General features: G+C 51.1%; 1 protein-coding gene across 6 annotated transcripts in view; it reads right to left on the bottom strand.

Moving 5' to 3' along the window:
* CHUK (component of inhibitor of nuclear factor kappa B kinase complex) overlaps positions 1-12,063 on the bottom strand; it is a 39,009-nt gene that overhangs the window by 1,715 nt on the left and 25,231 nt on the right. For all 6 annotated transcript variants that reach the window (XM_029081054.2, XM_029081053.2, XM_029081049.2 and 3 more), the window contains 9 exons: positions 10,353-10,476; positions 9,484-9,635; positions 8,529-8,590; positions 6,717-6,826; positions 6,056-6,105; positions 4,490-4,586; positions 3,809-3,956; positions 2,561-2,697; positions 347-446 (listed from right to left, as the gene is read on the bottom strand). In XM_029081054.2, coding sequence (XP_028936887.1) covers positions 347-446; positions 2,561-2,697; positions 3,809-3,956; positions 4,490-4,586; positions 6,056-6,105; positions 6,717-6,826; positions 8,529-8,590; positions 9,484-9,635; positions 10,353-10,476 — 980 coding nt within the window. The remainder of the gene's footprint in view (positions 1-346; positions 447-2,560; positions 2,698-3,808; positions 3,957-4,489; positions 4,587-6,055; positions 6,106-6,716; positions 6,827-8,528; positions 8,591-9,483; positions 9,636-10,352; positions 10,477-12,063) is intronic.

Below are 12,063 nucleotides of genomic sequence, written 5' to 3'. Positions count from 1 at the left end.
GTTCTTCCGCCTGTGGACAGACCACGAGGCCACGTCAGAAGGAAACGGCAGTGTCAATCCCCACATGGGCCACGGACTCTCGTACGCATTTTCCTTGGCGTGAGGTTCTTTGAGGACGCAAACCCCGCCTTAGCGGAGAAGTGGCTGGACTTTGTACGGGCACCCCAAAGTGCTAACGCTCAACAGCCCGGATTCCCGGATTGGGTAACGGGCGATTCCCCAGCCCACAGGTGAGGGCTGAGATCTGAGGGGCTGCGTCTCCCCAGAAACCTTCCTTCCCCTCCCCCTGCACCTCACGCCACCAAAGCCCTACGATGGATGGAAGATTTCAAGCCTCCGGACTCACCATCATACTATTGCCCTGCTCCTCTTTGGCCTCCCGGATGATAGTGCTAAAGCAGCCGAGATAATTCAGGTTTTCCTCTATCATCTGTGTAAAGTTTTCCCTGGAAGACAAAGGGAACAGTCAGAGGTGCCGGGACCCACACCTCTGCTCAACATGAGGGGCTGAAGGGAGTTTCTTCTTAAGGGTTATAAAACCGAACGCCCACCCGTTGAGCTTGAACTTGCTTTCCATTTGGGTTTGAAAAGGGTCGCTAAGGAATTTGAAGACCTGACCTAGGGCAGAAACCCAAACTGCTTCCTTGAAGGTCAGGGTGTTTGTTTCCTCCTCTCTACCCAGAAACTCCTTCTGGGCTGAGGCAGAAGGAAGGATTTAACAGGCAGCGGGGATCCAAACGGAGAGCCATACAAGGCGAAAGGCTTCCGGGCCAACTCTCCTGTTTGGCTCAGGCGCTCGCCCTGGAGAGGGGCCAGGGACCTTCGGAACCATCTCGGACTTGAAGAGCGTCGCCGGCAGTTTAGTGCCGTTTTCCTCCGTCGGGCTGAGCGGACTCTGAGTCGGCCCGCACCTCTTCAATCGGAAGCGGCACGGCGTAGTGGAGAGCACACGGGCTGAGGAGTCAGGAAGTCTTGGGTTCCAATCCCGGCTCCGCCGCTCGCCGGCTGTGTGACCTTGGGCAAGCCACTTCACTTTGCCTCAGTGACCTCATCAGTAGAATGGGGATCGAGACCGTGAGCCCCACGGGGGACAACCTGATGACCTTGTATCTAACCCAACGCTTAGAACAGTGCTCGGCTTAGAAGACGCTGAACAGGTACCATAATTACTATTGGCTTTAATCCACCCCAGTGCTTAGACCATTGCCTGGCACGTAGTAAGCGCTTAATGAATGCCACTAACATTACTATTGTTATTCTGTCTGCCTACTACCAGGTCGAAACATACAGAAGTCAGGCCGAGGTGTACAGTAAACGAAACCCAATCAATTCGAAGCGGGGAGCCTATGTCCTCTCTGGTCGCTGAGCCTCTCGTGGGCAGGGATCGTGTCAACCTACTCTCCCAAGAGCTTAATACAGTGCTCTGCACATAGAAAGCACTCAATGAATACCACTGATGATGATGACTACGAACATATCGGTCCGAAAATAATCACTTATTCTTGTCTGAGCAACGGTGACGTGCTCATCCTTGAAAAGAACTAAAGCCACACCGTGTATGGGCGGGACAGGGTCTTGAATCAGGAACCGCTGAAGTGGCAGCCAGAGGGAAAGAGTATTTTAGCAGCTGGATTTGGATCTGAGGTAGGAGGGAGGGACGGGGGGGAGAGCGATGGAGGGGCCGGAGAGGAGAGCAATCGATTTCCGGTGTTGCCCGGTTCCCGTGTTTAACGTTTTTCACGTTTCCCAGTGTTTACTGTCAGGAAAGAGAACACGAGGACAGGCCTAAGAAGCTGTAAGAGCCATTTAAGGCTGTCCTGCAAATAGCTACTAGCCCAGGGAAGGCAAATGGATACCCGTGATAAACAACACCCATACGAATTCATCCAATCCTGATCCTGCAAGGAAATCGATGGGCTGGAAAAAAATTTTTTTGTAAAAAAAAATAAAAATGAGAGGGTCTAATTTTTACACTCCTTTGCAAGGCTGATTTCAATCCTCAGAGAGGTGGCAGTAAGGGAGAAGCACGGAGGAGGAGTGTTTTGGTGGCGGAAGAAGTGACGGGATTTGGTGCCGGCTCGGCAATCGGGATTGAGTCGGGAAAGGAAGGAAAATGGGGAGCCAACGGAGCAAACCTGAGCATCGTATTTGAGAAGCAGCATGGCCTAGTAGATAGAGCATGGGCCTGGGAGTCAGGTGGACCCGGGGTCTAATCCCAGCTCCACCATCTGTCTGCAGTGTGACCTTGGGCAAGTCCCTTATCTTTCTATGTCTCAGTTACCCCATCTGGAAAACAGGGATCAATACTGTGAGCCCCATGTGGGACACGGACTGCGTCCAACCTAATCGTTTTCTATCTACCCCAGCACTTAGTAGAATGCCTGGCACATAGTAAGCACTTAACTGCGATTTAAAAAAAAAAAAAAATCGGGAGGAGACGCAAGGACCTCCGCCACGTGCAGGGGACCGAGGAAGAAGGAAGTGTGAGGCACACTACATTATACAAGAGAGTTTCTGGGGATTTTAGATGGAAAAGATTCCCACTGGGAAGGGAACTCACCCATCTTTAGGAGTCACCAGAGAAGAAAAAGGATGGGGCACGGTTCCCGTGGCACTTGCGGGCAGCCACGCCGGGGTAGGAGGCGGGACTGCGCCTTCGAGACTGGATCCTACAAGGGAGCGAGCAGAACTCTGAGTCTGAAAAAAACAAAATCAAAGGCCATTGATTTCTCCTTTCCCATCTGGACACCGACCCCATTCGGCGCTACTGTCCCGGGCAGAGCTGGGCCTTGGGATTTGCTGGGGGTGGGGGAGGGGGGAAATCGACTCTGCCTGTCACAACTTCTCTGGGCCTCAGGTCCTCCATTTGCCCAATGGGGAGCTGACCCAAGGTCCCAGCACTTCCGGGAGAGCCGGGAGATGACCGGGGCGTGTGCTCGTTTCCAGTCGAGGCACCTGGGCCGGTCCCTCTGAGGTCTGCGGCCCTGCCGCCCCTGTGCTGGAGACAGAGACTTGGGTTCCTTGGGGATGAGGCTGGAGCACACAGAGGAGTGTGTGGAGGCTATGATGGCGGACAGGGGTGGCACTGACCCAGAACAGAGGAGAGGCCAAGCGAAGTGGGAGTTGAAAAATCTGGACTCTGGTACTGCCAGGGCATCAAAGTGGGGGACACAGCATCCCCCAAAACCAGCCTTGAGGAGACAGGAGGAGAAGGGGTTGGCTGGTGTCCAGCTAGAGGGCCCCCACCCAGTATCCACCCAGCGAGGGCGGGGGGAGAGAGGAGGAGGACGGCCCCGGGTCTCGGGTTCGGTCTGGGTCCCTTTGAGGACTCTCCCTCAAGCACACTGGAGCCCTTGGAGTCCAGGAGGGTCGGGGGGCGGCTGGCTACTCCTGTTGGGTGAAGGCCAGTATGCCAGCAAACGGAGCCATTCAATGCCAGTTTGGCATTGGATTAAGCTTCCCATGGTGCGCTGCCTAAAACTGGCAAGGGTCAAAGACCAACCACAAGCATAGTCACACAGCCCCAATCCCCCGCCCCCGACACACTCCCCTTCAGCTCCTCACTTTTCTCATTCTCCTCTTTTTCCGGGGCTCCCGCCTCCGGCTGCTCCTCGTTCGCCTTTGGACTCGGCCCCACCCCCGTCCCCCTAGACGGGCGGCTTGGTCCCCAGCACCGAAGAGAGCCAAGCCCAGCTGTTCCGAGCCAGCCAGCCCAAAGCACTTGCCCGTCCTAAAAGGGTAAAAAAAAAAAAAACAACCTCCCCGGATGCCAGGTGGTTTCCAAACCTAACCCGACCGTCACGCTTACACAAGCAATCTTCAACAGATGCCAGATTTCCCTCTGCCGTTTGCCCTGCATTAGCATGACAGTGTTATCAGCCTCCTTGATGTTATTGAGAGCCACTTCGACCTTGGGGAGGAGATCGATGATCTTCTGCTTGCAGCCCAACAGTTTGCTAGAAGAGACATGCGACAATCATGGTTAGGCGCGGTAAGGTCCCGGATGCTTTCAGCCAGAGGAAACCAATGAAACCTCCCCGGCAGAGGTAAGCTTCTTGAGGGTAGGGATCGCGTGTACCATTTCTACTGTACTGTACTTTTCCAAGCGCTTAGTACAGTGATCTGCACACAGTAAGCCCTTAATAAATATTCCTCACTGACATTCGGTTCTGCCCTGACACGGGTTTTCCATCAAGCTTTTTGGTTAGGCATCAGGGGACGTTCTTCCAACGGTGCAAAGAGGTTTCGGATTTGGAGCGGCGTGGTTTTGGAGGAGACGGCTGGTGGTGCCCCGGGCTGGGTGGCACTCGGTTGTCTACTACAGCACGAGTTCTCCTCATCGTGGAGTTCTGCAAATACAGACCCCCCGGCTTCTCGGAGAACTAGCTGCACTTTTGGATGGGACCGGGGCATCGCTAGCTGAATCAAAACCTTCCCTTCGACGCGTGTTCTTAGGGGATTTTTGGTGGGAAGAGAACAATCTCTCTACCTCAAGTGTCCAAAGAGCTCCTTGAGAACTCGGTCCTGGCTCTGCACAGTCTGCACAATGATCTTCACCATCTCCGTGCTGTCGCTGTACGAGTGATCTGAAAGACACGAGCCCATCGGTTACAAAAGTCAGAAAAGCTACTCGCCCCGTGCCAGAACCTCGACTCCGAAGCACAAGGCTTTCCCCCATATCCTGAGAAGTGAACCAGCTAAGGAACATAATACTAATGCTGGTACTTGTTAAGCGTTTACTGTGTGCTTAGAACTACAGATAGATACAAGGATATCAGATTGTCCCACGTGGGGCAAACAGTCTTAATCCCCAATTTACAAATGAGGCACAGCAAAATTAATCAAGCCTGGCCGTGGCTTGATTAAATTCGGAATCTGATTTGAAGAGACTCAGAACGAGGACTCTTTAATGCCACCGGGTCGACAGGACGAGCAGAACGGTACCTCGTCGATGGACAGAACTAAGGGTGAACGGCACTAACGGCACTTAGGATTCACTTTTAGTTCAGGCGCGCGCAGAGGTGGTGGGAGCTGATGGCCCCATGGCCCCTTGGCTGACAGCATTGGGGCCCACCTCCCCAGCTCTACGGGAATTCCTCGGCAGAGAAGCAGCGTGGCCTGGTGGAAGAAGCCTGGGAGTGGGAGTCAGAAGACCTGGATTCCAAGCCCAGCTCTACCAATTGCTTGCCGTGTGACCTAGTTCCTTAACTTCTCTATGCCTCCATTTCCTCATCTGCAAAATGGGGATTCAGTACCTGCTCTCCCTCGTACCAAGCCTGTGCACCCTGGGGGGGGGGAGACATGGACTGGGTCCGACCCCATCATCTTGATTCTACCCCAGCGTGTAGCACAGTGGTACTGCCAAAGCACTGCTAGAAATAACTACCGTTACATCGGCCCGAATCGGAGCTGGGGGGATGGGGGAACGACACAATTTGGAGCTTGTAACTCTCCCTCAGAACTAACTCTGCCTTGCGACCCGCTTTGCTGGGTGACACTTTCCTGGCCTAAGAGGGTGGGTTCTTTTGCTCTCTTTGAGTGCATCCCTTGTCATTTCTCTTCCTTTTGCCTATCCCCTTTCCTCACTTTTGACTTTCATTCCCGGTGGAACTATCTCCTCTAAGTCTAAGATCCTCCAAAGGTTTTCAGCTGCTTTCCCTTTCTAGCCTCCTCTACTCTCCCGAACAGAAGACCGGTGACCTGGGCTTTTTCTGCCCCCACTGAAAACGACTCCCAGAATCACACCCTGTTTCATTCATTCACTCAATCGTATTTATTGAGCACTTAACTTTGCGCAGAGCACTGTTCTAAGCGCTCGGAAAGTACAACTCGGCAACAAATACGGACAATCCCTACCCAACGGGCTCACAGTCTAGAAGGGGGGAGACAGACAACAAAACAAAGCAAGTGGACGGGCATCAATTGCATCACGGTAAATAAATAGAATTATAGCTATATAGACATCATTAATAAATAGAATAATGAAAGGAGGGTACCGCAGGAACCTTCTGGAGGTGCTTCCAAAGCTTCCATTGGAGGATAACGGGTGTCTTACCTGGAGATCTATGCTTTAGTTGCTTGTATAAATCAATAGCTTTTTGCTCCCTGCAAAAGAAAAAATATTCCCACTTTCCATTATTAACTCACAAGAGAATGATTTTCAATAAACCACAGTTTGGAAAAATACTTTGGGGGTCTCATTCGGTTCTTCTTTAGAGTTGGGGGTCTTTGTCGACGAGGAATAGTTCTTCCCGAAAAGGCATAGATTCGTCCCGAGCCACCGGCTGGGGTTTACATTCTACACAACATTCTGGGAAGATGTATGCGTTTCCAAAGTGCACTGGGCCTATGTGGAAGAGAAACCGTGGTCCAGCCTAGATGCTCAGGGGCCGGACCCTGTGTCCAGATGTATATCAGCCCAACCAAGTCACTCCTTTAAAGGCCTCAACCTGAGCCAAAGAGGAAAAGACACTGCTGCCTTTCCTCATTTTTCCCCACTGTGGTTGTAAAGACTTTTACGGTGGTCTTCCCCATTACAACGCGAGTTCCTGGAGGGCAGGGAACTGGTCACTTTTTTATTCTGTATTTCCCAAGCCCCCAGTACAGGGCACCGTCCTAACTGGGTGCCCAAGAAGGGCTCCGACCACTTCGATTGATCCAACTAGGAGGCAGCCAGCTACCCCTAAAAGGCACCAGATCAGCTGGCGTGTTCTTACAGAGTCTCCATTACGTCTCCTTGCCGCCTCGCATATGGACTTCTTTGGAGCTCCACGATTTCGGTGTGAAGGGTCATGATCTGCTCATCCAAGTAGCCAATATCACCGGCCTAAAACGGGTTACAAGAAAGACAATCATTAAACACGCACAGCGGGCCCGGGGCCGGGAAAGAGCTCAAATGAAGGGTAGGACTCAAGAGTCTTAAGGGGTCTGCTGTTCTAATTGCTTGAGTGGTTGTTCTTACGAAGCAGGTATTTCTCAAATAATAATCTACAGGGGGTCATTTGAAAGCATTCTGGTTACAGAGTTTGAAACCCCAACAGTAGTTCCCATCAGTAATAATAGAGTATCTATTAAGTGTTTATTAGGTTCCAAGCCGTGTGGACTCTGGAAATAGAACCAGATAATAACAGTGGTATTCGTTAAGTGCTCACTCTGGGTCAAGCTGGGGTAGATACGAGTTACTCAGTCCTTGTCCCACACGGGCCTCAACAGGAAGGAGATCAGGTACCGAGGGCCCGTTTTACAGATGAGAAACCTTAGACACCGAGAAGTTACGTGACGTGCCCGAGGTGACACGGTAAGGCGGCGCTGCCGGGATTCGGAACCCGGGTCCTCTGACTCCCAGGCCTGTGTTCTTCCCACTAGGCTGGGTTGCTTCAAGACATTGCCTGCTCTTCCCCTAACACTGAGCCCCACCTGAGACAGGCACCGCATCTGACCTAATGAGCCAGATTCCAGTCCAACGCCTAAAACGCCTAAGGAATTAACCGATACCAAAACGACATCACCATCAGCATGAGATGGGCATAAAATGGCACTGACGGAAGACCTACCCGGGGAATCTTAATCCATCAATGTAAAAGTAAAATCGTAAATGGATAATCGAGTCAGGCGGGACATGCCTTTCCCTTTCAGTCCGCTGTAGACTCTCCAATCTTTTCGTACTAGAAACTTTTCCCCCACGTTCATCTCTCCTTTATCCTAGGCCTCCTTTTCCCCTCTCCCTTATCAGAAGACAGCCACCAACAGTCACTATCTTCACCGCTCCTTTGCCAACAGATACCAAGCTAGTAGTGGGTGGCAAGAAAGAAAGAGGCTTCGGGCAAGGCGGGACCAATGGCTGCTGGTTTTGCTTTTCCTCGTATTTCTACTACTGTCTGTCCGCCCCTCTAGACTGCATGTTTATTGTTTATGGGAATGTGTCTGTTTATTGTTATACTGCACTCTCCCAAGGGCTTAGTATGGTGCTCTGCTCACAGTAAGCACTCAAAAAGTACACCTGACTGACTGATTTAGCCTGACTGGGCTGGGCCCTGGGACGCTAATTCCCCAGCTCTGCCCTTAGCCAAGTGGATGATGGAGTAGGGCCACGGAAGGGGCAGTAGGGAGAGGAGGAATTGTACTTTCCAAGCAGTGCTCTGCACACAGTAAGTGCTTAATAAATACGACTGAATGAAGGAGGAGCCATGGGAGCAGAGGTTCCCCACCCCTCCCCGCCAGACTGTAAATTCCTTGTGGGCAGGGAACATGCCTACCGACTCTGTTGTCTCGTACTCATCCAAGCGCTCAGCACACAGTAAGCGCTCAATCAACACCACTGCTTAACTGAAAAAAGGAACAGGGCAAGACAGTTTCTCTGGCTGCTCCCAGGCCAGGCTGAGCAGGCCGCCGTTCTCCAGATCGCCTAAGCGTTGGCCACATTCCAAAGACCTTAAAAACAGTGTGCCCTTTCCCACTGAGCCCAGGAGATGCCCTCATGCCGCCTCCGTTCTCTTTCAGCTCTCGGATCCAGCCTTCGGGAGCCTCACCTGTGCACAGTGGATAGCTTTTTCTTCCATTTCCTTCCAGGCTTTCAGCATTTTTTCCGAGGCTGAATAAGAAAATCGTTTTACACAAAGCCGCGTACACAAAAGAGAAGAGCCCCAAACACCCTCCGCTTGATTCCTGGAGTAACTGGATATTTTCCCAACACTCGAGTGACTATAACTTTCTATTCAGAAACAAAACCTGGAAGTCTTCAACACAGACAATCTACATTCCAGGAGAGGGAAAAGCAGCAGAGTAATTTTCTGGGAACTGTTTCTGGCTTCCTCCCCTCGCTTCCTCTGGCTTTTTCAATGACCAGCTTTCATCTCAGGCTCTCCCCCTGCCCCCGAGGCTGCCCCAAGGCCAATGCCACAAAACATGTGGTGCTGCATCGTGTCACCTGCCGTTGGGGAGACGGATACCACCCAGGAATTGCAACAGCTACGGCTCTCTTGGGTCACACTTTCGGTTCGACCAGTCCAGGACTCTGTCTCTAGAGGGTTGCCATCCAACCTGATGGTTAGGGACGTTATAGGTGCCCAACTCAATTGGAAAAGAGGCAGGCCAATGAGCCGGGCCCACGGCTGTCCAAGCTGGACTCCCAGCTCCGCTCAGGCCAGGTCTCTGAAAAGATTTATGCCTCCTGAAAAGATCCAAAATGGGGGCCTACTAGCTCTTTGAAGCCTGTCCCTCCTGGCCTCCACCCACCTCAAATTCTTGCCCTCTTCTCACCCCCACACTCAAAATGAAAGGCTGGTATACCCCCTTAGAAGGACAGCTCCCCATAATTCCTCGATTTTCCTAAACAAATCGATTCCGTTCAAGAAGTCTGAGGAGGCTCCCTCCTTTCGTGCTATGGAAAGCCAATATTAAGCAAAACAGTGTCTGTGCAGTAAAGGAAGTATGGGGTCTCAGGATCTCCAACACCCCCGCCCACCCCTTTCCCCAGACACTTACATATCCCATAAGCCATCTGATCACTGTATTTATCCAGGTCAAGTTGAATGCTCTGATGAAAAAACTGCAGTTTAGCTTTCAGTTGCTGAGATGCCGAGATCATGGTGTTCTTCATTTTTGTTAAGTTAGCGTTATAGCGGAGAAGACTCAACCTAGTCGAAGGAACAGATCTCGTCAGAATGGTCAACAGAAAAAGGGTGTGCGGGTAGGTTACCGATGGGACCCCAGACTCCAAGTTCCCACAATCGGTGTAGAACCCGTACCCCGGCTACTGGGCCTGGCCTCTTGACCATTCCTTTTTAGTGCCCTGAGGCTACAACATTCTCCCTGGACCAGAAGTACCAAGCACTGCACAATCTCAAACAAGTTTGCCGGCAGCAGGCTTCAAAGAAGAGAACGCTCTCCCCTTCTACACTCGGCACCGAAAGAGAGGATTCTGGGAGGGAGGGAAAAACCGTTCTGCACGGAGCTTTCCAAGTCAAAACTGACGAATCTTGCGGTATTGACTTAATAACTGTGGCATTTGTTAAACGCTTACTAGGTGCCAAGCAGTGTCCTAAACACTAGAGAGTATTCGAGATAGGTAGGTCAGAGTCCCTGACCCATGTGGAGCTGTTTTAAGGGAGAGGGAGATTGGGAACTGAATCCCCACTTAACAGATGAAGAAACTGAGGTCCAGGGAATTTAAGCGACTTGATCAAGGTCGCAAAGCAGGCAAGTGGCAGAGGTTGGATTAGAACCAAGATCCGCCGACTGCCAAGCCCGGGCTCTCTCCACTAGGCCACGCTTCCAGCCCATCGACACCTTGGGTCTGGTTAGAAATCATTTGATGAGTGATGACATGCCACCTCTGAGCAGAATCAACTTACATAGCTGCTCTCTGACCCTGAAAGAGTCTACTGTAATCTTCTTTCAGTCCAGACACGTAATGGACCGCTTCGGCCCACACTTTCCGGAGCTGCGTGATCGGCAGTTGGATTTTGCTGTCCTGTACTGGATGGAAGAGGCAAACAAGATTTTTTACAAAGCATATTTGCGACCGGTGTATTTATTTAGCTTGAGGCCGGCGCTCTGCCCTCAGCGAGCGCCCAATAAATACCGCCAGCCGATTACTGTTCACCGGACATGGGAGACGGGATCATCTGCCTGTGAGAATATCATTTCGGCCATCCGCTCGTGACTGACAGTCACGCTGACTGCGAGCAGGGTCTTAAGTTGACTAAGTAGGATCGTATAGCTAGATGCTACCGGCAGTAGAAGGAACGAGCTAGAAAAAGCCCTGTCTGGAGGAAAAAAAAGTTGACTTTGAAATTGAAAAGGTCCTAAAGTTTGGGTTCTTTGCACAACTTTTCTTAAATCCTTGTGGGCAGGAATCGTGTCTACCAACTCTATTGTAGCATACTCTCCTAAGGGCTTAGTACAGTGCTCTGCACACTACAAGTGCTCAATGATCCAACACACTGCTTTCTGCGCCACCCCAAAGAAAGGTAAAGTGGGTGCAGCCTGGTTAGCCTGGGGCTCCTGAATTCTATAGGTCCCAAACTCGATACCTCAAGCTGGGAGGTAATTTGTTTCCGTTCAAGTGCCTGGACTTAATGTCCTGCCTGCTGCCTTCTTTCTGCAGGCCCTAAATAAATCCCTGCTATTGAATCTCATCAACACGCATTTCCCTTCCTTGTTAAATGCTCCCGCTTCCTGATTTATCTGGCTCGGAATCCTGGAAAAATGTTTTTCCTCATTTCCTCTTGGTAACTCTCATCTTTCTCCTCAGGAAGTAGTCCAGCTCCCAGTCCATCTGTGTGTGAGGCTTGTTGTGCCCTGCTCTACACACAGAGACAACCTACACACACCCATCACCACTCTACCTGATACTCTCTCAACAACAAGCCCAATGCAACTGGGGAAAATTCTCCATCTTCTTTGCAGCTGACGGCCTTTTCACATTTAGTGAAAACCAAACTTTACAAGGCTGGACAAAATGTTGTGTGAACCAGGGAATTGTCAGGCAACACCTCAGTGAACCAAGGTAACGACTTTCTCAGTCTCTCTGAAGACAGGCAGCTCACTTTCCTGCTCCTAGTTTCTAATCTACTGATCTCCTCAGTTGTGCACTTTCCTTTCATAATGGATTCTGTTCACATTTCAAAAACCTTCGGACGACAACCTTTTTGCTCTTGGGCGAAAGCTAGCCAAGTTTTCCCTCCCTGACTGCTTTCCATAATTTCTGGGTGCTTCCCCAAAAAGCAGCCCTCAGGAAAGTTTCAGAGCATTATTTACCTTTCCGCTGCTGTGCACTTCAAGCTCCACACCACCTCTATTAATCCCTGCTCAACCCTAATAATAATAATGACGATAATTAGGATGTAAGCGCTTACAATGTGCCAAGCACTGTACTAAAGGCTGAGGTAGATACGAGATCATCAGTTCAGGCAGTCCCTGACCCACATGGGGCTCAGAATCTAAGGGGGTGGGAGAACAGATACTGAACCCCCATTTTACAGGTGAGAAACCTGAACCCCAGAGAAGTTCAGTGACTGACCCAAGGGCACACAACAGGCAAGTGGCAGAGCCCACATTAGA

The sequence above is a fragment of the Ornithorhynchus anatinus genome, chromosome 16 (genome assembly GCF_004115215.2).
Source record: "Ornithorhynchus anatinus isolate Pmale09 chromosome 16, mOrnAna1.pri.v4, whole genome shotgun sequence".
Classification (NCBI taxonomy): Eukaryota; Metazoa; Chordata; class Mammalia; order Monotremata; family Ornithorhynchidae; genus Ornithorhynchus; species Ornithorhynchus anatinus.
The sequence above is the reverse complement of the archived record's forward strand: the minus strand, read 5'-3'. Positions and strand labels throughout refer to the sequence as shown.